The following is a 24,245-nucleotide window of genomic DNA, read 5'->3' on the forward strand; positions in this document are numbered from 1 at the left end:
TCATGTCATATCAGTCAAAATTAACTGCACTTGTGAATGGTAAATAACTTTGTTTCATTTAATCGCTTGTATGATTACATACAAAAATGTTGATTTAGTTGTCAAAATCTGTCAAATATTATACATGTCTTTATCATTTTTTTCCCCCTGAAAATGTCTCCTTAAATTGAACAATAGGTGTCAGGTGTCAGGTGAACCACAGCTTTCACTGATGAGCAAGGGTGTGTGCAGCATTAATCAGAGCTGAATCTCTTTATAAAAGATTGTGACACAGAAACGGGAGATCATCCTTGTGGAAAAGAGAATGTGGGGTGGAAGGGGCAGGCAACAAACCAGGAAATATGAAGAGGAGGTCAAGTACATAGTTTCCTGATTAAATCAATGCTACAATTGTGGATGATGTTGTCTATCATGGCCTCATAATGGCTGAGGCTGGTTGAAGGGCACAACCAACTGTTGGGAGAACCGCTGTAAATTCAATTCTCTTAAACATTTCGTCAGGGGAACAGGGGTGTATAGAGGTGAGTAATCCAGCACTAAACTACCTGCACTGCACTACTGTCACTGTGTCATACATGAAGCTTACAGTGGGGCAAGAGCCTGTCACTTTTGACAATTTACATTTAGACTCACAGTACACAGATCTACCGTATTTTAGTGTACAGTAGTGTTACAGTCGTAGTCACTGTGATGTAGATGAAAATATCTGGCCAGGCAAACAGGAAAGTCTGGATGTGCATGCATGATTCACAGTACTGTGTATGTTGTATGTTCAGCTCCAATATGTACTGCAATATTGTTTACAGTTGTACTCAGCTCTACCCAATGAGTGTTTCTTTTGTTTGTTGTAAATAAGTATGTATTCTAAAGCATTTCAAGTATTCTGAAGCATATCTATTCAGTGTCATGTACTCAGTTGCCTCACTGAATTCAGTAATGTGTAACTTAACTTTTCAAATGGCTGAGTCAATAGTGATGTTTTGAGCATTTCCAAGTGTCACCAAGATCTGACTTTTTTTGCATTGGAAAATGCTTACGGAGTAAGCTGTCATAAAGAAAATGTGAAGAATTTGATTATCTAGTTGAACAGCAGTGTCAGGACTTTTCATTTTGATGACACTGACACTTTCATTGACACTAATACTTGCTTTTGAGAGATTAACTACCTCTTTTGAGAAAGTGACACACTTTTGCAGGTTATCAACTAGGTTTTACAGTTCATAGTAATTGTTTTGAGAAATGAATTAACTGTCGTGAAAACGTTAATAGTAATGTGAGAAATGCACCAAAGCGACTGAGAAAAACTTCAAATGACGCAGTCCCTCTTCGACCACAGATGTTCTTGGAAGTTGTTCAACATCTCTACTTTCGCTGATTAGAGTTAGCCTTTTTCTTTTTTATTTATTGCACATTCAACCTTCCAGTATAACAGTTCTCTGCTATTTATAGAACTATAGTACCGTTTATAGTGATTACATCTGTAATGTTTTCCTCACATTGGACATGTCCTGCATGTTGATGAGATATACAGAATGTCTGCTGAAATTGAGATATCACTTTGGTTAGAAGTCCATAAAAACTGCTTGAAATAACAAAATGAATTTCATGTGCAGAGCTAATCGGGTGCAAAGTCACAGTGACAAGTAAACGTTCCCATCTCTCTGTTACAACAAATGTTCTCGAATCCTTTGACAGATGTTTCTATGATTATACATCACCAATGAATGCTGCCGTATGCTTTTAGAACAAACATCAGTCAGTGCACATTCAAAAGCGACGGGGATTTTGAATTTGTCAAGTTGTTGGTGTGTCAAATCAGCATCTGCTCCACTGACTACACTTTGTGCTGCTGTGAGATGCTAAGCTGCATTTGTCAAACTGATGTGTTCAAGCATTGCAAAGTGGAACTGTGAACTCTATTTTAAACACGGCATTGCTGTGAGAACTGATCCACTAATTTTTATGGATGTATTTATTCATTCATTTATTTATTTATTTTAACAAATAGCGCATGCACACATTTTAAAACATTTTTAAAAGCCATTAAAATCTAATGGTTCAATCTTTAGCCTGACTTGGGTTTGGGCGTTGGGGAAAATGCATGTGATTTGAGCAAAGTCTGTTGCTGGCCCTTGGGCCTGATGGATAAGAAGGAAAAATGGCTAGATACAGGATTGACAATTACTGAGCAATAAATAAATAAATGAATGCATTCTGTCAGGAGCAGGCGGGGGGAACAAAAAACAACAAAACACATTGCAATGACACTGTAAGAATCTTTTTTTTATTATTATTTTATCTTATATTTCATATCAGTAACATTACATAACATGTTCAGAGAGTTGGTATGTCCTTAAGGCACATATAGATAGATAGATAGATAGATAGATAGATAGATAGATAGATAGATAGCTCCGTGGCCACCCTGCAGGAGGCCTCGGGGTATAATTTGACAACAGGCCTTGCATTCTTACACAACAACTCAAGTCACATTTTTGTTGATTGATGTACAGTATTTTTTTTTCATTTTCTTTCTTTTTAAACAAATTTCTAACTTGATGATTGGTCTGGATTTTGTTCTTGTTGGAAACAAGATATTCAAAAGAAGAAATGAACACTAACCTTAATCCTAGGACAGTCAGAACAAGCTGATATAGGTTTATGAGTATTAACTTTAGTGAAGATTTCCTGTTCTCTAATTCATAGGAATGTTGACATGCCTACCATTCCAAGGTCACCCTGAAAACGTTGTAGGGAAGTTGAAGAGGGCCCAGGCGAGCCTCGAACTCCAGACTCCTGGGTAATAGTCATGTCTGCTAACCAGTTGGCCAAAGGGATATCCCCTTGGCCAAGTAACCAGGGCGCATGATCAATTGGAGGCATAGTGACAGGACCCTCAACCGTCACACGTTTAATAAATACAATTAACTGCACTAACAGTTAGAATAATAACAAAAACAGTCATGAGGACATTTCAGGTATCTACATATTGCCACCCCTATGCGAGCCATGATCTCAACCTGTGGCCACACTATGGAAAATCTTCTGGCTCTGCCACTGGTGAACAATAGAAGATGACTTGTTTGCATAAAAGTTGCAAAAACGCGCAATTCGTGCTGGACATGTACTCTAGAGACATTTATAATTTGCAAAATATTTAAAAAAAATGCAGCAACCTGAACTGAGGTCATTGGCTGCTTGTTCCATCACGCGTCTCCATCGTCATCCGACTGAGTGACCGGAGAGACAGAGAGAGAGAGAGAGGGATGGGGGGTGGAACAGAGAGAGAGAGCCGAGCTGTCTTCATTAAGCCTGGATGCGAGCGGGAGCCGCTTCACTCTCCCGCAAGTTTTGCTGCTCCCGGGCTTTCATCTATTTTAGGTTCTGTGGGACTTGAGGGCGAGGCTGTGAAGAATAATAAGAAGAAGTGCGAGGGAAGAACTTTCCAGAATTCGGGCGCGCATTACCTTCCTGCAAAGACCGGGGAGCGGGGGAAACATGTGCCACGATGCGCGGCAGCCGGCTCGTCAGGAGACGTTCGCACTCCTCATCGCCTTTCTGCATCTTTGGTGCACACCGACAGTGAGTGACTGACTTTTCACACCTTTTATCCTCCGCGCAAAACATGCAAGATGATGGAGGTCAAGTTTTTTGTGCCGCTTCATTCTTGCACGATCCCCAGGAGGATGAATGAATGCGTGGTGACATCTTCATTTTTAGCGATAATCCGGTTGACAATCTCCCTCCGAATTCAACCTCAGGTGTCTTCGTGAAGCTTCGGCCGCTAATTAGTGCTGGTCGAGACTCGTGACCCGCATCCATCAGAGTCAGCCATCTGGCACTAATCAAAGAAAGAGAACCATCATCAGCCCAGGGAAACTGCTGGCACCTTGGCTGCTCCAGATGTTTGCAAAAACGGAGCCTCATCATTTCAAACACGTTCATTAAAGAAAAAAAAAAAAAAAGTCGACGCTCATCTTGATATCAGTCAGAGGACAAATAATAGATTGGAATATTGAGAAAAACAGGTTTTAAAAAGGCTAAAAGTGGCTGTTTGGTGAAGCGTGTCTCAATGAGTCAGACACATCTCAGTGCCTGTGGATGTTTGGTTGCCAGCCTCTTTATCATTCTTTCCTTTTTCTTTTCCCCGCAGCAGCTGTCACACCCCAGTACAGTCAAAAGCAGCAGCTTTGTGGCACCGTGTGTGTCTCTTTCTTTTCTTGTAAGAACTAAAGTTGTAATGTCATATTTTCAGGTGGAAGGAATTCACCCGGACTGCGCCATCATCTCGGAGCACCTGAGAGCTCGAGAGACCTGCATGCAGACAAGGAGGAGCGAGAAGCAGAGCCAGGGTAACCACAGCGGTGGGTCCATGTCTGATGCTTCTCATGCTGTATGAGCAACAAAACATCATTTGCAGATGGGATTATATTGCAGAGTCCAGGAACTCAGGGATGTAAATGCAACTCTTTTAATTTCATTTCTAATAACATTCTTTTTTTTTTTCCATCCCACGTCCTGATTAATTATGCAAAAAACTCTACTAATCTCCAGAGAACAGCCCATGTTTGCAGCCTCCTGCGATAAAAGTTGTTGTTGTGCCTTGAAGGAGGCGACCACAGAGCAGTCATTAACACTTTTCTGAACTGGTTGTCACTAAATGTAGGTGAAGAATCAGTGCCCTTTGTGACATCACAATGAGGTCGTTTACAGAACTGAGTATTCCTGACAAGTGGAAAGTGGACCAAGCACAGGCTGCACCATAGAAACATTGTTACTAGAAAACATTATTATTAATATTGGTAACGTGAATATTGCATAATGTACCTTTAAAAGAAAGGTTTGTAGCTTCATCTTGTATCGACAGCAGTCCTCAAGCCAATAAAGGTGAGAGGAGAAAGAGGAGAAGACATGTCTTTAGATGCAGAGTGATAGAATGCGTGCAGCTTTTTTTTTTTTAGAAATGATTTTACATGAGTATCAATTTTATCTCAGAATATGGAATTGCATTGGATTTTGTTTATGCTCTACAAACATAGAACAATTTCATTTCGCTTATTTTTTTAAATAAAAAAACAGACATCTAGGTAAGTGTTACGTATAACTAATTTGTCTTGAGTTTGGAATTAGAGACGGTCATGATGTACAGCATGGCTTCAAGTGGATTGTAGGAGGTACCGTACGTGTACTACTCAGTTCTCCCTCTACTTATTAACCCTTCTCATTAGTCACTCTAACCTTCCAGCTTGGTATTTCTCTGCAGTACATATAGCCTCTTCGCCAAGATATGCTCAGCACAAATTATCTTCACTAATCCCCACAGTGAGTCATGGATAGAATGTACTTAACATGTAAATAGTACCTTTACAGAAGGAGGATTTTCCTTTTTTTGGGGGGATGGTTCAGTAAAATAAACAATGTAGAATCGTGTACTTGAGATAAACTCATAGTATTAATAATTTTAGTTCACAAAATGCACATGTATTTTCAATAAAATAAATAAATAATGCAGGAAAACAATAACAATACAACACAACAATACAATAACATGCAGTGTAGCTGTCCTATGAGATTTTATTATAGTCATGATTACATAGAATCTAATAAGATGGCCCTTTAGTGAACCATGCTTGGTGTAAGAATTTGAAACATTAAAAGGAAGTAAATTTCATGTGCACTGCTGTAAGAAACATCAAAAACAATATTATTATTATTATTATTATTATTATTATTATTATTATTATTATTATTATTATTATTATTATTATTATTGAATTGAAAAGACAAGAGACGGCACAGATAAAGATTGCACAGGTATGATGAGAGGGTGTTGGGCGTGCAACCAGCCAGGTAATCAATTATACCACAATCTTGACATGGAGTGTTTCGCAACAGTAATACTGTTGGTAGCCTCGTCACTAATTTCCTGAACAACCGGTGCCTTTGCGTCGGATACAGTTCACTGACCATGTAATCCACAAGTGTCACCTCAAGTTTGACCTCCCTGTTTTTCAAGAACTAATTTTCCTGCAGTGCTCTCACATATAAATGCTAAATGCAACCACCTATGCTGGGTATCACGTCCTTGAGCTTTTTCTCAGCAGGAAGTGCCAAGCCCCTGCCTCCTGCTAATATATCTAGTGGTGAATGGAGACACAGCAGTCGCAGTTTAACTTCATCAAAAAAAGAGGTGGGAAGAAGAGGAATTTATTCTTGTGATCTTGTGGGAGTTGCCTTTGCTGTGCCTCAACGTATGCTTAGTCTACTAGTGATCATCAAAAGGTCTAAAAAGCAAAAACACAATCACACATGTACATCACATCACATCACGTCACATAAAAGGACTTTGGATCTCGAAACCCATTTTGTCCCTCTGAAAATGCCTACAAAATTCACCAAATTGACTTTTGACCTCTGACAATTGTAATTTTTTTCATTGTAGTGTCGTCCAGGCTGATTTAAGTTTTTTTTTTTTATATATATATATTTTTGTCACCCCCCCAATAAACAACATACAATTATTGTACACCTAGACTGTGCCATAATCTCGGAGCACCTGAGAGCTCGAGAGACCTGCATGCAGACAAGGAATATATATATACTGTCTATATACTGTTTATATACTGTATATATGTGTGTGTATATATATATATATATATATATATATATATATATGAAGCTTGAAAATAATTGTCCTGCAGTCAATCTGACAGGTGAGAGTCCTTTATGGTTTCTTTACATTGCAGTTCAATTCTACTGGTTAAGATGGTTTATGCTGCGCTTACTATGGCTTTGTTCAATAGGCTGCGTTTATCACTGTTCATTGAATTATGGCTCTAACTTTTGTCGCTAAAAGTCCGAGGCTAAAAATGATTTATTTTCAAGGTTGAGGCATCAAAGCTGATACATAACTCTCAAAGTCTGTATGACTCAAAGTCTGAGATGCCTGTTTATTTGTGTTGTGTGTAATTCCCTTCTGGGAATATTATTCCACTTCTCCCATCACTGAACGCAATTGACGTATTTGGAGAATAATCTATCAATCTATTTGCATATATTTCAACTTCACCATTTATCTTAGACTTCTATTCTGAAACGTACAGCACGTTATTGTATTTCTACATTTTGAATTCCCAGTGGGGACTAATTTGGCCAAGCTTTTCCTTTCACATTCAAATCTAAGAGCTACGCAACAAAAACACTCATTGTGCAAAGAGGTGAGATGCTTGCAGAAGTGTGTCCCAGCAACTCATCAGCATCAATAATAAATGTCATTTTATCACAGACTATTTATTGCGAGTTGTCTCATAGTGTCATAGTTTAAAAGCATTAAAGCAAAAGTAATAACCCTGCACAGCAATAATTACTGGGCTGCACAACATTAACAATCAAAAGTCTTTTTCAAATCTGCAAAGACTCCCCGGCCTGCTGCTGGATCCTCAGCTGGGTGGGGAGGCTGTTCCAGAGGCGTGGTGCAGCCAAGCAGAAGGTTCGGTCTTCCACGGTCCAGAGCCTGATGCTGGGGGATGAGGAGAGGCTGGATGCCTGCAGGCGGATTGCGGGTGGAGGGAGAGTATGGCGTGATATGTTCTTGTAGGTAGGGAGGTGCGTGAATGCTGATGCATTTCTCGGGGAACAGCAAGATTTTGAAGTCAGCTTGCGATGAGTGAGGGAGCCAGTGGGCGTCCTGTGCTCGTTAATGGCTCTTCAGTTTGTTTACGTCCATGCTAATGGTCCACTAGTCCACTAGTTCCACGGCTATGTTTGATATATTGATAATGGCTGGGTTTGTAGGAGAATTCTTTGGACTTAAAATTCATTCAGAAAACTATAGTTCAAGAGTTTCATAACACCCAAACAAGCACAGTGAGATTGTGGGGAGGCATGCACATATTCTTTTGTTTTGTTTTTTAAAGATCTGTGAGATGTGGTAATGTTTTATTTCCATTCACCATCACTGAACTCCTACCGGACCTCTCTTACCCACCAGTCCCTGCTGCGGACCATCATCCAAAATCAACATGTGGTCTGGCACTAACAGTGACTGACCTCTCTGGCAAAATGTCACAAAGAAACATTATTCTGTAAAAAGTAGGCAAGGAGTTTCAACAACAGAAGTTCTGAGAAGTGGGGTGGATTCTTTATGTGACAGCAATCTGCAAAGCTTCACATAGGTGATTGTAAACTGGACTGATTGTGGAACTGAAGACAAGGAAAGAATTTACCTGGGATATTTTTCAAGATGAGATAAAAAAAAAAAATTTAAATGTTAAAAAAAAAAAAAAAAAAACTCAGCCACTGCCATTCATGTCTTCATCATCAAAATCTAAATTTGAAACAGACAAGATGCTAAAGCAGCATTTTTCTGTTAGCCAGCATAAATAGAGGATGAAAGAAGGAACATCTGCTCGTGACATAATTCTTATTTCGCTCGCATTAAGTGGTGTGATGTGGGAGAAGTGGCCTCTTACAACAAAAGAGCTTTGTCCTCAAAATTTAGCACACAACACACACGCAGACAACTTCAAAACACCCGCGGCCATAATTTTGTGAGCCCACGTCCTGTCAGCATGTCAGCGTTCGCGGCTGCTCCATTTGCTGATGCCAGTGTCCACGCACGTCGACAACGCGTGCACAAAGCGGTTCTATCATGTTGTCATGTTTGGAACACAATGATGCTACACTGAGCTAAGTTAACGACGTGACTTTCAATCTTCCATCACTCTTCAAGGCCCCAGACTGTCTTTGTTCCGCATGGCCTTGCTGAACACATTGATTGAGTGGACGAGTAGTGAGATGCAGGGGCACCATCTGAGGTCAAAGTTGTAGAAGAGGTGTTGAACATGAGGCTGGATGGCAGCACTGCCCCACCACTCGCCCTACAAACAGAACAATGGTTTGAAGGTAAACAGCAGCTACACCAAAACATAGCAGGACCAGAGACACTTTTGTCAACACCTTTATTCTGTTTCCATTTTACTGTCCAGCACTATTTACGTCTCGGCAAGTGCTTCAAAACAAATCCGAAATTGCAAGCAGCTATAGACACATTTCAAAAAAATGCTAATATCGCATTGTTTTCTGCAATTAAATGTTTAGCAACTCTGAAACACAGCTCAAACTCTCTGTCTGGCCACTAATTACGTGGCTGCTGTCTAGAAGCCTTCTTGATGTTTGGGTTTTCTCCACCTAATATGAGCGTGAATAAGCCACAAAAAGAAAAATACTCAAGAAATGCCGCTCTAGCATGCTTTTACTCATTTAACCAATCTGCGTAATCCTCCATCCTCTCAACAGGACACAGAGGAGTGGATACTAAAACCGCCTAATCCCTGAATCAATTTTAGCATAGTTAATTAGCCCCTGTGTAAAGAAACTCGGCCTCAGCCGAAGCAAAAACCGTGCAGCTAGTTCTCCGTGCGTGCTCATCCCTTTTCCCCTCTTCCCCTAAGCCCGAACTTGAACTGCCAGTTTTAATTATCCTAATCATAATGGATTTCCTCACAGTACAGCAGCCTGACAGGGGGCCGTTTGATTCACTTTGTTCTTGCGAGATGTGATTAATTGTAGCTTGTTGTGGAGATGTCAGCGGCGTCAGGAGGGCATCTGCATGTTCAGCAGTGCGGACATAGCAAAGGCTCCGAGACGCCCCTCTGTGACAGAAATCTTTTTGTATTTGCAGTAGCGCATTGTGTTTTTGCAACTGGTCAGTATAATAAGAAAATGACATTGATTATACTTACATATTTCATTTGTGATGGCATTATCTGAGTGCGACAAAGCAGTGCAGTGAGTAGCACTGTTGCAACAAAGCGACAAAGTTGCAGGTTTGATCCTCGGTGCCTGCATGTTCTCCCTGTGTCTGTGTGGGTTCTGGGAAGCTCCGGCTTCCTCCCACAGTCCAAAAACATGCACATGAGACAAACCTTAAATTAGGTGCGAGTGGAAATGGAAAATTAATGAAAAATTTGTCCTTCTGTGTGGCCCTGATTTGTCCATCCATATTACCCGGCCTTTACCTAACAACAGCTAGGGTAGGATGCATCAACCCCTGCGACCCAGAGGGCAGGAGAAGCAGATATAGAAAATTAATTGACAACATTATCGGCCAAAATGTTTTCTGGAAGCCTGGGGTGAAATTACTTTTTCCAGTCTCTGATAGATCAGTTAATATTTCATACACTTATTTCACACTCCTCTTGCTTCCCCGCCAAAGGAAAGCTCTTTTCAGAATCTGTTATCAAATCTCAGAGCAGATAAGCTGGAACACAATTTGTTTTTCCTCAGTTGACGCAGGCACTGTTGTTCTCCCTCGACAGAGCTAAACTGATAAACAGCGCTGAGGTGACGCATTGACTTAAAGGAATTAAACCAGTTACAGATTCTACAGATGTTCTCTCCATATATCACATTACACCAACTGTCAATATACAAAACAACACAATGTAATTTCGAGGGGAATGCCCGAAAAGGGCATAATGGTGAGGAACCTGCAACGCTGGTTCTAGATCCGAGATCCTCGGCTTTGGCTGCGTCAGTTTAAATTGATGTGGCAGCAACAGAGGAGGACATGGAGGTGACTCATCTTCCTCTCAGGCCCTGTGCAGACAACTGCATACTGCTGCCACGCCAGCCTTGTGACAGCCTGTAGTCTGGCCACCTGACTGGTTCGAGGGATTTGCTTTTCTAAGATAGAGAGCGCAGGAGGAGCGTAAAATGGATTTGCTCTGGCAGCTTTGTTCAGTAGTAATAAGGCACCAGTGTGTGCACCAGTATATCAACGAGATTAACGACAGATTATTGTTATTATTATTATTATTATTATTATTTTCATTGTTTTGGCCTCATAAAGCCCCTGGCTCTTATTAACCAACTTCTCTAATCCTGTTTCCTTTGTCACTTGGCCTATTGTGACTACAGGGGTTCATTTCTAGCCCCAGACTTTACTTCTTAGACTCCAGTTCACTTCATATCACACTGCGGCTTCATTAAATTGTAGCTCAGGCCTTGGGATTATGCAGTGTGTTTTTCTTGAGCATCAGTTCCAATTGAGTGAGGGTGCTGGTATCTGTCTCATTGTCAGAGCTCATGGTGAAAGGCCTGGGGTCCACAGTCACAATATTGAGCCACATTCTCTCTCAGGTCATTTCCCTTTTCCCATCCCGGGTAGAAAAATTACAATGAGAAAATCTGAAAGTGTAATTACCTTGATATCTGGGTTTATATGACTGAACTTTTCTTTGTATAAAGCTATAACAATTATTGTATATTGTATATATGTATATATATATATATATATATATATATATATATATATGTGTATACATATATATATATATATATATATATATATATATATATATATATATATATATATATATATATATATATATATATATACATATATACATATATATACATATATGTATATATATACATATATATATATATATATATATATATATATATATATATACATATATATATATATATATATTATTGTTAACTATTACAGACTGATCAGCTCATTGAAAAAAACAACAGAAGTGTAGTTTGCTACCTTCCTTTCTTTTTCATTTTGCTTCATATTGAAACAAACTTAAATGAAAATGCTTTTGAAACTTCGCTCGGTGTCTTTAACTGGCTTGGTTCGTCTTTTCATTCTGTGAAGTATGGAGTGAAACTCTTCAATGTTTTCTTCGATATTTGGAGAGATACTCCAGGCAAAACCAAATGCGTACACACTCTAGTTACAAAAGAAATTGTGGCGGCTAAATGATCTATTAACAGATGAAATATCAACAGATGATGACTCAGGTTCACGTTTGCTTTGATTCCACTGAAGAATAATTTACTAGAAATCTTTAAACTTATGTATGAATGTGACCCTGACGATCTGCTGAAGCGAGACCCCGGTTTCACACACGGCCTGACTGTGTGTCTGTTTTAGTCGGAAGCTTCTTTGAGACATTTTCACGCTTCTCAAACTCGTGCCAGAGAAATCGGAGCTTTCCGGCCGAGAATATATTTGACATTTGTTTTGCTCTCCCTTCTGCCTTGGGGATAAATGAGAAAACAGCTTCACTTTTTTTTTCCTGCCTGGAATTCATCACTTCCGTTGACATTTACCTACCGTGGACAGAGATTTCTGCAGATACTTGTGACACATTGCATCCGGCTAATCACATTGATTGACGTCCACCAGAGAGAAATGCATCAACTGTTCACACATGTTCACTTCTATCAAACATGGGATACTTCTTCCTAAGCCCTTGTCCTCATCTGTTGATGAATTATGTAGTGGTGGAAAAACCCTAGATTTATCAGGGTTCTGGTCAATGTGTGTGCGAAACTGGAGAAAATATTTTCCCGCCATCCACTTACATAGAAGTAAGATGTGAAGTGCCCAGTTTTTATTGTCTCTGGATGAGATGAAATGTTTCTATAACTTGCTTCATCTTCAGTGAATAGTTTGGTTTGCATATACAGTACTGAAGAAATACCTCCCTTTTATGTAATCTGAATGCATGAACTGGCTGCACCCTGTCCTGAGCTGAGATTGTTCAAATGTGGCTGTTTGTATGTTTGTGCCAGAATTAAACATTCAACATCCCAGAGCTGACAATAAACCACCTGGAGTAAAAACTGATCCCAGTCCCAGACAAAAATGTGCAAATCCAGGTTTTCTTTAAAGGTGTACAATTTAGTAGCAACCAGTGGGCAGAAGACATGTCGCAAACAAATAAATGTGAACCAAACCAAAAACTATATCGATATTCTCAATAAAAAAATATTGTTTTTTAAAATGACTTGAGTAGCGTGACCATCTCCTTACTGCTCCACACTGATCTGAAGCTTTTGTCCACCTTGTCACAAGCGGACTTTTTGCAGATCAGCCAACCTTCGCTCACCTTCGCTCATCTCTCTATCTATGTCTGCAGGATGTAAAACAAAGTGGGATCACATCGGATGCTGGCTGAGAGCTGAAGTCGGCCAGGTTGTGAACATATCCTGCTCCGAAGTCTTCCAGCACTTCTCCAGTAATCAAGGTCGGCCTCCACCCTTATCTGAACAAACGCAGAGAAAAATAGCTCATTTCCTTTCAGCTAATCACCAGACTAATGTCGGAGTCCCACTCCATGCCAGAGCACCAGTGCTCTGTGACAAATATGTCGTGAGGTACTGCATAATATGCAAATTGGACCAAAGTCACTCTGATGAAAGAGCAATGTGAATTATTCATGTTTGTTTGTTAAGTTTCTGGCAACCTTGAATTTTGTCTGAAATCTCATCAGCAGAGTTCAGACGCCACAGCTTGACGCACTGTCAGACTTTTTATAGGACTTTAATGTCCAGAGGAAAAGACCAATGCAGTTAGAGTTGAATTATGAAGGACAAAATGCTTAAATGTGCCCATTTAAAATGGTGCATCAGAGTAAATACAGTCATATTAGTTTGATAATTTGATTATTAAATGTATATGCACACATGTGAAAAAAATATGAATACATACACTTGCACGCAAGCGTGTGCGCGCGCAAACACACACACACACACACACACACACACACACACACACACACACAATACCTTTGTGTAAAGGCTCATAGACATGAATTAAGAACAATATGGGGCAGTTTGTAGTTTTGTGTCTTAATAACGCTGTCATTATGATAGTGTCATTAAGGAAGATAAGGTCAGGCTCATTAGAGACTAACGTCCTTTCCTCCTTACCTTGATGAAAGTCCTCTCTCATTACCATCTTAATAGCAGATCACTCAGCAGCGCAGCATTAATGCGGCTGTTAGATCTTGTTCCCGTCTGCATTTCTGTGTGTTTTCCTGCAATCCACGCAGATAATTCCAGCCCACACATCCAGCATCGGGGCGGGGACAAAGGGTGCAGAAAAGCGAACTGTTGCACTGTGATCCGGGATTGAGATACAATTAAAATTCACTGGACTTGACATTTAGATGTGGAACCTCGCAAACGCAGCAGTGCAAGAAGAGAGTTCCAACCGATGACCTTCTCTTGACTCCTGCTGTTTGCAGATGGACGCTGGCCAGAAATAAATGTCACAAGAGCGTCAAAGTTGCTCTGACTGAAAGCACTAATGGAGCAAAATGGAGCGAGAGCACAAATGCCAGTGAAGCGCTCCGAATTTGCTGATGTGCAAGGGAGCAGAAGTTGCGTCAAAGTGTGGCGGCACCGTCTGAATTAGATCACAACGTACCTGATATCTTTTGTTGTACTGTACTGGGTCGTTGATGTAATGTCACATTGTCATGAAACAAGAAACCTTTGAAGATGTCTGGATCATGTTTTTTTTTCCAGATCTGGAAGAGATAAGTTGTAGTTGAACTGAATAACAATAACCGACAGGCAGGAATAAAAGCAGTGGAGTTTTATTGCTTTACCTGAATATTTGCCGTCCCACATTAGGGTTTGTTTACAGGAACTGTACTGTTGGCGGCTGGTCAGAACCATATCCACCCTACAACGAGGCCTGTGCTTTTAGTGACGACAGCGAGCCTGAATCTGAGGTATAAACATTTTGCTCAACTCCTGCCAGTTCAACCTGATTATAAATGTCTCAGCTTCCTGCAAACTCTTACTCCCCTGCTGCTGCTTCCTTTCCCAATTATAGTTTCAGTACGGGGGTTGAACTACTGGAGGAATACTTTGACAACACATCCAGAGAGTCTCTTGAGATGTTTTTAATTGTCTATATAGAATTGTAAAGAATACAACTGAATACACAGGATGTTAAAGATGTTAAATGTTGATGGCCACACTTTTATAGAAGGCTGCCATTATCATTTAGTGATATTGAAAGAGTTGTGAGAGATGTTTGAAAAAAAAAAAAAAAAATCAATAAGTCACATTTGTATCTTTGTATGCCTGTATCAGCTGTGGCTCAGTTGGTAGAGCAAATTTGCAAAGATGAAATAATCAAATCGAAGTGTCCTTGGACGAGACACTGAACCCTAAATTGTTCCAAGAAAAGCATGTAAACGTAGTCAGTGTGTGTGAACTGGTGAATGAGAGGCCACTGTAAAGCGCTTTGGGGTGCCGTGAAGGTGCTGGAAAGCGCTATGTAAGTGCAGTCCATCTAACATTTACCATCTAATGTATGATTGCATGGTTGTATAAGGGTCTTGCCAATATATGTATCGATTTTTTTTCTTTTATCGTATTACCATCAGATGCCCTGAAGGCAGATCTGAATATTTAAACAAATTTAAATTTAACTTTGGTCTTACAAGTTTTCAACTTGAGCAGCCTATTAATTGTTAATGGAAGTACATTTGTAAAGTCTTTTTTTTTTTTTAATACTTTCATCGTCAATTCTCTCTTTTTATCTCCCTTTGACATCAGACGAGCTACCTCTCCATGTTCAGGCAGGTTTACACTGTGGGTTATGCCACGTCGCTCATCTCGCTCATTACAGCCATAGCGGTGTTTACAGCCTTCAGGTAAGACAGGACACGCTCGCCTCGAAATCAAAGGGGCAGTAAATGTATGCTCACCCACCCATGATATCTGCAGTGGAGAGTTTTGAGTGGCAGCCTGGAAGTAGGAGAGCATATTAGAGGCTTATATAATCCTAAAGGTTAACATATTAATAACTCTTGATCTTTGAGAAAAAAATGTATTTCCCTATAAAACGTACTTGAGATGAGTTATGAGAGCTTTAGACACAATTTCATAGGAATTTCCTTTTAAAAACCTACGGAGCTTAAACTCAAAAGATATTAAGCTGTCAGTCTAATCAGAGAGCCGCAGTCTCTCCATTCTCAACACTCACAAAGATTATTTGTACTGTTTTTTTCATTCTAACTCATTTGTGCGCTCTCACAGTCCACATATACCCTTGTAAGCACACAATACATTTTTACAGATCTGGCAGTAATGCATTGATCGACACTACCACCACAGCATTCTGGGTAATAATTGATCCTCTGTGCTTTTCCCCTCTGTCTTTTTACAGTTTGCATGTTTTACCTCTTTGCTTGCGTGTGTCGTCTTCCTGCTGTCCAAAGACATGCAGGTGGAAATGACTGGTGTCAGTGACCAGGTCAATGGCACCATATGCAATAACTGAAGTATCTGCTGATGTTTGAGTTGTTATTTAACAGTAGTCTTCATCAGTCTTTGATAAAGTCTGTGTTGGTCATCAACTGACACCAACTGGTTATTGGTTGGTCGTAAATGAGCCCCTAAATGTACCGAAAGACGCTGCCAAACATAACTGCTGAGAATCACTCACACAAACACACATGGCAAAAGGCATTGTTTTAAATGACGTTGTGACATCACAAAGGGTGTTGATGTCTATAGGTATTTTTTACCCCCGTGACCCGTTTTTGTTTTTCCTGTGTCAGTTTTAGCAGATTTTGTTTTTCACTTGCACACACCTTTAAAACCGTGTTTCATTCTCTTAGATGTATAATGTCATGTAAACAGAGCTACAAAATTCAAATTTTTCATTAAAATGTATTTTTTCTGGTTCTGATTAATCTTTTTTTCTACTATTTGTAATAATGAAATGACTCTGTGGCTGTGATGCTTTAAAAGGATAATTGAGTCATATAAATAAGTTATTTTCTTGCTTTCTGACACCCCCCCCCCCCCCGCCCCCACAGAAAGTTCCACTGCACCAGAAACTACATCCACATCAACTTGTTCTCGTCCTTCATCCTGAGAGCCAGTGCCGTCTTCATCAAAGACACCGTCCTGTTTGCTGATGAGAACCTGGACCACTGCTTGGTGTCCACGGTGGGCAATGCGAATTAGCCACTAGCACATCCTGCATCAAGTGGATTTCCACATCTGCTGTGTGATTGAGTTACTCAGGGACAGAGACTGGAGACAGCAGAGATCAGTCAATGATGGTGATATCAAACATAACAAAAAACAAAACAAAACCCCAGCTTCATTAAACTGGATTTGTTCCCTGGTCCACTCCCAGCTTGAAAAAAGGAATGGTGTCAGAGAAGAATTGAGCTGTAGCAAAGCTGTTAATCTGGCAATAAAAACATTGAAGACCAGAAAGAAGCAACTGCGTGTTTGTAGTTACAGTAGTTACTGATGCAGCGTTAACTTTTTAGTTAAAACTGAGTTCTATTGTTGCATTAGAATAATAACTAGAAAAACCCAAACCCTAACTCCGAGGTATTTTCTCTGAGGAGAAAGATATTTGTACTTTATGCCCGACTGGCTTTGGCAAGAGTTAAAGGAAACGCTGTGGTGCATTGTGGGCCTGCCCTTTTAAAATGTTCTGTGCTTTTTCCCAGATGGATATTTGAAACATTCCATCTGGCGAGTTGCTTTAATAGCAGTAACAAAGAAAAACAAACAATCCGATCCTCAATTATATTTAAAATCTGCTTTCTCTTAAGACATCTGGGCAGCATCGGTGACATTGTGCACAGTTATTTTGGCACAGATAAAACTATAAGAGTAATCGGCTTTGTGGCTTTGTTACACCAGGCTTATGTTGATTTGCATTTGATAAGACATTGAGAGACATTTGAGGATGTTTTTTATATTTGCTTTTTCTTTCTCCGATGAATCTTGACCTGCCGGCTTGAAACACTCACCCAAAAACTGTGTATTGTTCGAATGTTAGGTCACTACGTTTATTGTGTCTACTACAGACAGCCTGCAAGTCAGCCATGGCCTTCTTCCAGTTCAGCATCCTGGCCAATTACTTCTGGTTGCTGGTGGAGGGCATGTACCTGCAGACCTTGCTGGCCCTTACGTTTGTCTCTCAGAGGAAGTACTTCTGGTGGTACATCCTAATTGGATGGGGTGAGTGGGCAGTCCTTCAGATGAGATGGTGAAAGGTTTCCTGCGAACTGGCAATCAAGTTAATTCCCTGGGAAATAATACACTGCTGTCCATTAAGTTGGAATCATTTTGTTTTCGTCCATTTCCTTTATTGCTATTTAAATGAATATGGCATTACTTTTGACTGGGTGCCATGATTACATTTTGTGTCCCAACTAAGCAGGGAAATTGAATTCATGCAGGAGATTAATTGACAATGATAAACAGCAAAATTTGCATCTGAAATACTTATTTTTAAGGGCCTTTTTAGACAGCAAGTGTAATTGCCACTGGCCACCTCCTGCAAGCTTTACAACCAACGCTGGCATCCTAAGCAGGGCACAGATTACGATGGAGCCAAACCTTCAATGCGTCAGGCGAAACCTTTTGCATAGGATCGGCCTCTTTAGGTCTTTGTCTGATGAATCACGAGATCCAATTTGCATTACAGGACAACTACAGCGTGCTGAATGTTGTGATGTGACCTGGAGGATCAGTGGCATATCTGTGGTTAGACCAGTTCATTCTGTCAACCGTAGCCTCTCTGACGCTGGAGTGTTTTTATTCCACCCAAACCCCTGAGCATTAAGAATAAGGTGCGTGTTCTCGCACTTCAAGAAGCCATGACCAATCGGGAAGGATGAAAACAGGCTGTGCTGCCCTATAATTCCAATATTAATTAATAGGCTAAAAAAATAAAATACAATGATGAAAGCCCTTCCTGTTTGTCATTTATCACTTTGTCATGTCACAACATGCTTATATCTGGCAGTCTATCGTATCTATTTTTGGACTGAATTTCAGTGCCTAAATTGTGTTTAGACGACAGCAGCACCTGGGCTGCAACTGCCACCGCACTCTCCTTTTTCAAAGTTCACTTCCTGTTCCCTGTGGTGATCTTCAAAGCTCTTTCCCTCTGTTATCCTGTGCTGCAGGTTTCCACAGTCTCACCATCCCCATTGTCTTCATTGTTTCCTGCTCTACTCTGTATTTTCCTGTTTAGGCCAGTGTGTCAACTGCTTTTTGAACCGTCCAAAAGCACTTTTAATTTTTGTCAGTGTTGCTGACACTGTTATATAATATAAATGACCAAGCGTAGGAATTTAAGAAATTTAAGACTGCCTGACAGTACAGTGGAACTTCAGAGTTTTTCTGTCAAGTACTACCGGCTCCTATTTGGGATATAGACGTTCAGACTTGTACTCACCAAAGGCCAGGAGGTGGATTTTACTTTGTCACAGTTTGTTTACTTTGCAGAGTCACAGAAAAACCCTGAAGTTTTGAATTCTCTTTTTTAAATATAACAGGACACGGCTGTCAGAAAAACTACTGTCATAAATGTGATTGATTATATTGAAGCTTCTCTTTGGGATACATCACTTTAAACAGTGGTGGGTAACTGAGTGCAGTAATATCTGGTGTCTGCTTTTCATTTGTAGGGTTTCCATCAACAGTTATTGTACTCTGGGTGCTGACAAGACTGCTTTATGATGACACGGGGTGAGTTAAATCACTTCACATGGCATAACTCTATTTTACTGTAAGATTCATTGTTTCGACGAAACTCTTATGCGACCTACTGCAGTTGTTGGGACGACACGGACAAGGAGGGGATTTGGTGGATCATTAAAGGACCAATTACAGCTTCCCTGTTGGTGAGCAGTAACACTTCTCCGACTTCAAAGTTCCCATTTGTTTAACTTGTTACAAGTATTTTAACACGTAAAAGTCAATAATTGTTTTTTAGGAAATCTTAAACATGTATTGCATGAAAGAAAATCGTCAATTTGACTGTTTTCACAGGTCAACATAGTGATCTTCATCAACGTGATCAGGATTCTGGTTCAGAAGCTGAAATCTTCAGCCATGGCTGGAAATAACGACACTGGACATTTCATGTGAGAGAAAGATTTCCAATTCCAAATTTACTTATTTTTTTTATATCAATAAGCAACACTGAATACCCATTCCCAATGGTGTTGCGGGGAGAAGGGGGGGGGGGCAGCGGAGGAATGAAATGTTTCTGCTGGTTGATCAGCAGCAGAGTAACAAGTAGGTGTAAGACAAGAGGTTTCCTCCACTGATAATGAGATTGGATGTTAAATCCCTGCAGGTTGCCAGACATCTGAGGGTTAGTGAGCTGATTCCCTGATTGTAGGGAAAGAAAGAAACAGCTGATGCCAGTCGGGCTGTTGAGGCACAGCCTCGGAGCTGCGCCTGCAACCATGTGTGACACTCTTTTGAGTCTCTAAATCTCCCTGTAATTTAAAATTTTCAGTGCCCAGATGGTGTTAATGCATGACCTTGTGGGAGAAAATGAATAATAAAACAGCTCCCATACTAACAGTTAGATGAGGTGGTAGTGGTGGTGAACAACGTGAGGTGGCTTGCATAATACCACATAATGCGTCTCTACCGTTTACTTGGATCTTTATAGGTTGGTGATGGGTGCTGTGTTGTTGTTGCAATGCGACTTTTCAAAGTGGGAGAAGGCAATGCCCGGAAATGTAATATTATAACAATTGGCACTACAGTGCATAACTGCCACTTTCGGATTAGGAGGGTTAATATACAGCTTAAAATCCTCTTTCATCTTAAAAACAAGGAATTTATTTCCATCCAGCCATCTATCTTATTTACCCTCTTCCTCCTGCACTGAGGGTCCTGGGCTCTGCCAGAGTCTATTCCAGCTGTCATTAGGGCGAAGGCAGAGTTCCACCCTGGACAAGTTGCCAGTTCTTCACAGGGCCACATAGCAAGACAAACAACCTTCCCACTCGCACACACCTACGATCAATTTAGAGTTTCCAATTTGCTTCCCATGCATGTTTTTGGAGTGTGGGGTGAAGCTGGAGTATCTGGACTGAACCCACACAGACACAGGGAGAACATGCAAACCCCACACAGTAAGGCTTTAGGCCCAGGATCAGACCCGCAACATTCTTGCTGTGAGGCGACAGCGCTAATCGCTGCACCATCGTCTTGTTTTTTTGCCGACGCAAAGGGCCAAGACCCTACTGGAAACAAAACAGCAGAGCTGCATGGTAGCTGCAATGCTCTAACTTCCTTGTCAGCCTGCAGTCATATTCGTACCAGTTCCTCTGTGGACGTTTGTTCTACTTTTTTGCACGTGTCTTGAAATATTTTAGCTGTTTATTCTAATACTGTGAATGAGTTGTAAAGCTTTCGAGGTGAACAAGGTGACTCAGAGATTTTTGGTTGTGAAATGTCCTTTGAGACTTCACTACGGACAGGAGGAGGAGGAGGAGGAGGTGGAGGAGGAGCAGGATAAATCGGTGGAAAACGCTGCAGAGGTAATGCTGCAATAACTGATGTGGGAACTCAGAAATGCTCAGACCCAAAAAACCTTCCTCCTTTCGACATCTGTTTTGGAGCTGGTTCTATTTAAAATTTCATATAAAATGAGAGCGCTGCACAAAAATAGTAACAGATCCCAGAAATAGATGCTGCCTGTGACAGGATTGTTCCTGCTATTCCCTGATTCCAACGGTGCTGCGATGTCAACACAAAGGTAGTAATCCCAGGTGTAACAAAAGACAAATTCAATCCTCTTATGACCATGAAAATAAACCGATCATGTTTTTTTTTTTATCTTCCAGCCAGTGATGATTCATTTTTGTGGTAATTTTAGTGTTTAATCTGCAAAACATGATACCATACCTTGACAAACCAGATTTGTTCCAATGTTGTGAGCATACTGAGATGTAACGATTGTGATTATGTCTGTTGGTGTGTGTAAAATTTTAGTACTGTTCATTTTTGTTTTTTTGTTTTTTTGAGCCAAGTGAGGTCATGCATCAGCAGGTCATTTGATTAGCACAGGGCTCGGCCTTTATAAGATCAAGGCTGATCTCTAATGGTTGTGTTTTTCATTTGGTCCCCACAGGAGGTTGGCTAAATCCACCCTGTTTCTCATCCCTTTGTTCGGGATGCACTACACAGTTTTCGCCTTCCTGCCAGAGAACACCGGAGTGGCAGCCAGACTATACATCGAGTTGGGTCTGGGCTCCTTCCAGGTACAGAGCAATAATGAAAGATAGCACAGTAAAGAGATTGAAAAGATGTCATTAGGTCTCTACATTAAAAGGTCTAGAGATTTGACATCAGTTAGGTAAGTAAGAGGGGCAGAGAGTGCAGTGGCAGCTCTTTAAGAATGCTTCTAACAGGCTGGCACTGTTTATGAATTAATAAGTTCCAAAAAAAAATAAAAAATGGGAGGTCACATTCTGGTCCCTGCCCTTGAAAACGATGCAAGATGCAGTTAACATTGATTTAAAAATGTATTTAAAGTGTATAGTATTTGATATTTTTGGTTCTTTTGAATTTCAGGGTTTTGTGGTGGCAGTACTCTACTGCTTCATGAATGGAGAGGTATGCCAGTTAACTTGTTTCATATTTTAGATAAAATGTGTCAGAAATATTTCGACCGAAATGATTAATAATTAACCAGTTTGTAAAGATATGAATTCATTGCTCCTTTTATGTATTGCCAAGCAGTCGTTTTAGTTGTTTTGCTATATTCTTTTGGCGGTCTCTGCTGGCCAAATAATAGAATGCAGATTTTGTTTTTCCATTTCTGCTGCTGCCTCTTTAAAAAACAAAAACAAAAACCAAAACAGAAGCTCCTTCGATCTTTATATCTAGTCAATGGGTTATGCCCCCTAAATATGGCAAATTCTGTGCCCCAAAATTGCTGCTGACACACTGATAACGTGATATTGAAACTGTCTCACTGAAATGTTGGACATATCTGAACATATTGGAGGCTTTTGAAATAGTAATTTCAACCTCTAAAACTTTTTTCAGGATGGAAAACATTTATTCCTTATTCAGTGAGTGTGAGTGGTAATCTCCTCTTGAATGCATTTGTCTGCAGGTCCAGTCAGAGCTGCGAAGGTGGCTGAGGAAGTGCCACAATCAATCCCATCTCACCCCGGCCAAGAGAAGCATCACTCAGATCACCATCAGAGCCCGTGAGAGGCTCGCTGGGCCTCCTTCTAGCGGCAATATATCCTCAGTGTGATTCTTCAAGATCTATCCACTAGGTTGAAGTTGCCAAGTGGAACATCAGTGGCCGCGGTCAAAGCTCGAAACTCCCAGTGGCATAATTTCAACAACCCAACAGAGGGAAGACCCTAATGAACATTGCTGAGAGCTACATAAATGTCACCAGCAGCTGGAACTATGACAGCAAACATTTCTTATTTAATGTGTGCTGTTGCCTGTTCTCTGGAATGCAGTTGCAATGACAGATGTGGCAAAAGAAAAAAGAACTATGGAGGACAGGATTTGTCACCGTATCACCTCAGGAGAGACAGAGCTGGTCCAAGATGCAGGTTTGCTGTTTGGTGAGCCTGAGTGCAAACATGAGCAAATGTTGAGGAATTATACAGAGACATGTAGGGAAACAATAGTAGTTTGAAGCATAGAAAATACCATGATTTTGTGCCAGAAGTGACAGAAGAAGAGACACTAACAGACTGCACACTGGGGACTGGTTGAGACCAAATGTCCTGCAGATCACCTGCTGAGACAGAATCCTTCTGACTGAGGTGCATCTGAAGGGACAATAGTAAATGCATTAGAGCTTGGCCACTCGTGTTTTCACTGTTTATTTGAGGAGCCCTTTTTAAAGGAAAAATTCCCTAGAAATTTTGAAACTTGACCCATTTTCTACTTGAACATAATTCACTGAGGGACAGAATTCACGCCTCCACTGAGCGCAGTTTGTCTGGAGACAAAATTACCGCCACGTTTTCAGTCATAATATCCATTTTAGCATCCTCGGAAGGGGCTCCCTCGTGTGGCTCTAGCAAGTATTGCGATTTCAGGGCAAACGTAAAACGCTAAAGCTACCGCTACCGCATTCCCATACACGACCGAGATAAAGGGGTTTTATTTTTTCTTAACGAGAAAACCGATGCAGAAATAATCAGAATGGTTATATCAGCATGACATAATGTTGGTTCCCATCATACATGCGTATTGTCCCATTTGATCCATTAGGTACAGTCAGTCTGCTGCTTACATCAGAATGTAAATGTGAGTGCAGCGCTGGCTGTTGGTTATCTTTACTGTGCTCTTTCCAATTTTTCCAACGCTCCAGAGTTTAAATTTAAATCAGATGTGAAAAGTTTAATGAAAATGTCTGCAAATGTAATATGTTTCTGAGGATTTGTTTTCAAGACAGAGGCAGAAAATAAAAAGAATGGTTCAGAATTTCTTAATCCCCCAAACTACACTGAAACCGAGCTGTGATATTGTGCAGAGAAAAAGGCGAAAGGCATGTTCACAAAGTAGCACAGACATTTATTTTGCAGTCAGATTTACAATGAATTGGACACGTTAGACGTCATGACCATAACTACATTAGTTTTGTTTACATTTAGTTT

General features: G+C 40.4%; 1 protein-coding gene across 1 annotated transcript; it reads left to right on the forward strand.

The window, feature by feature from the left end:
- Window positions 1-3,360: 3,360 nt before the first annotated feature.
- On the forward strand, window positions 3,361-23,151 carry LOC142885338 (pituitary adenylate cyclase-activating polypeptide type I receptor-like). The gene is made up of 13 exons (XM_076021704.1): window positions 3,361-3,582; window positions 4,256-4,364; window positions 12,942-13,049; window positions 14,443-14,543; window positions 15,379-15,476; window positions 16,647-16,779; window positions 17,661-17,814; window positions 19,272-19,332; window positions 19,418-19,487; window positions 19,636-19,730; window positions 21,740-21,869; window positions 22,183-22,224; window positions 22,730-23,151. The coding sequence occupies exons 1-13, from the start codon at window positions 3,499-3,501 to the stop codon at window positions 22,874-22,876; spliced, it is 1,332 nt and encodes a 443-aa protein (XP_075877819.1). The 5' UTR covers window positions 3,361-3,498; the 3' UTR covers window positions 22,877-23,151.
- The last annotated feature ends 1,094 nt before the right edge of the window (window positions 23,152-24,245 follow it).

The sequence above is a fragment of the Nelusetta ayraudi genome, unplaced genomic scaffold (genome assembly GCF_046127955.1).
Source record: "Nelusetta ayraudi isolate G7.1 ecotype Tasmania unplaced genomic scaffold, CSIRO-AGI_Nayr_v1 ptg000011l, whole genome shotgun sequence".
Classification (NCBI taxonomy): Eukaryota; Metazoa; Chordata; class Actinopteri; order Tetraodontiformes; family Monacanthidae; genus Nelusetta; species Nelusetta ayraudi.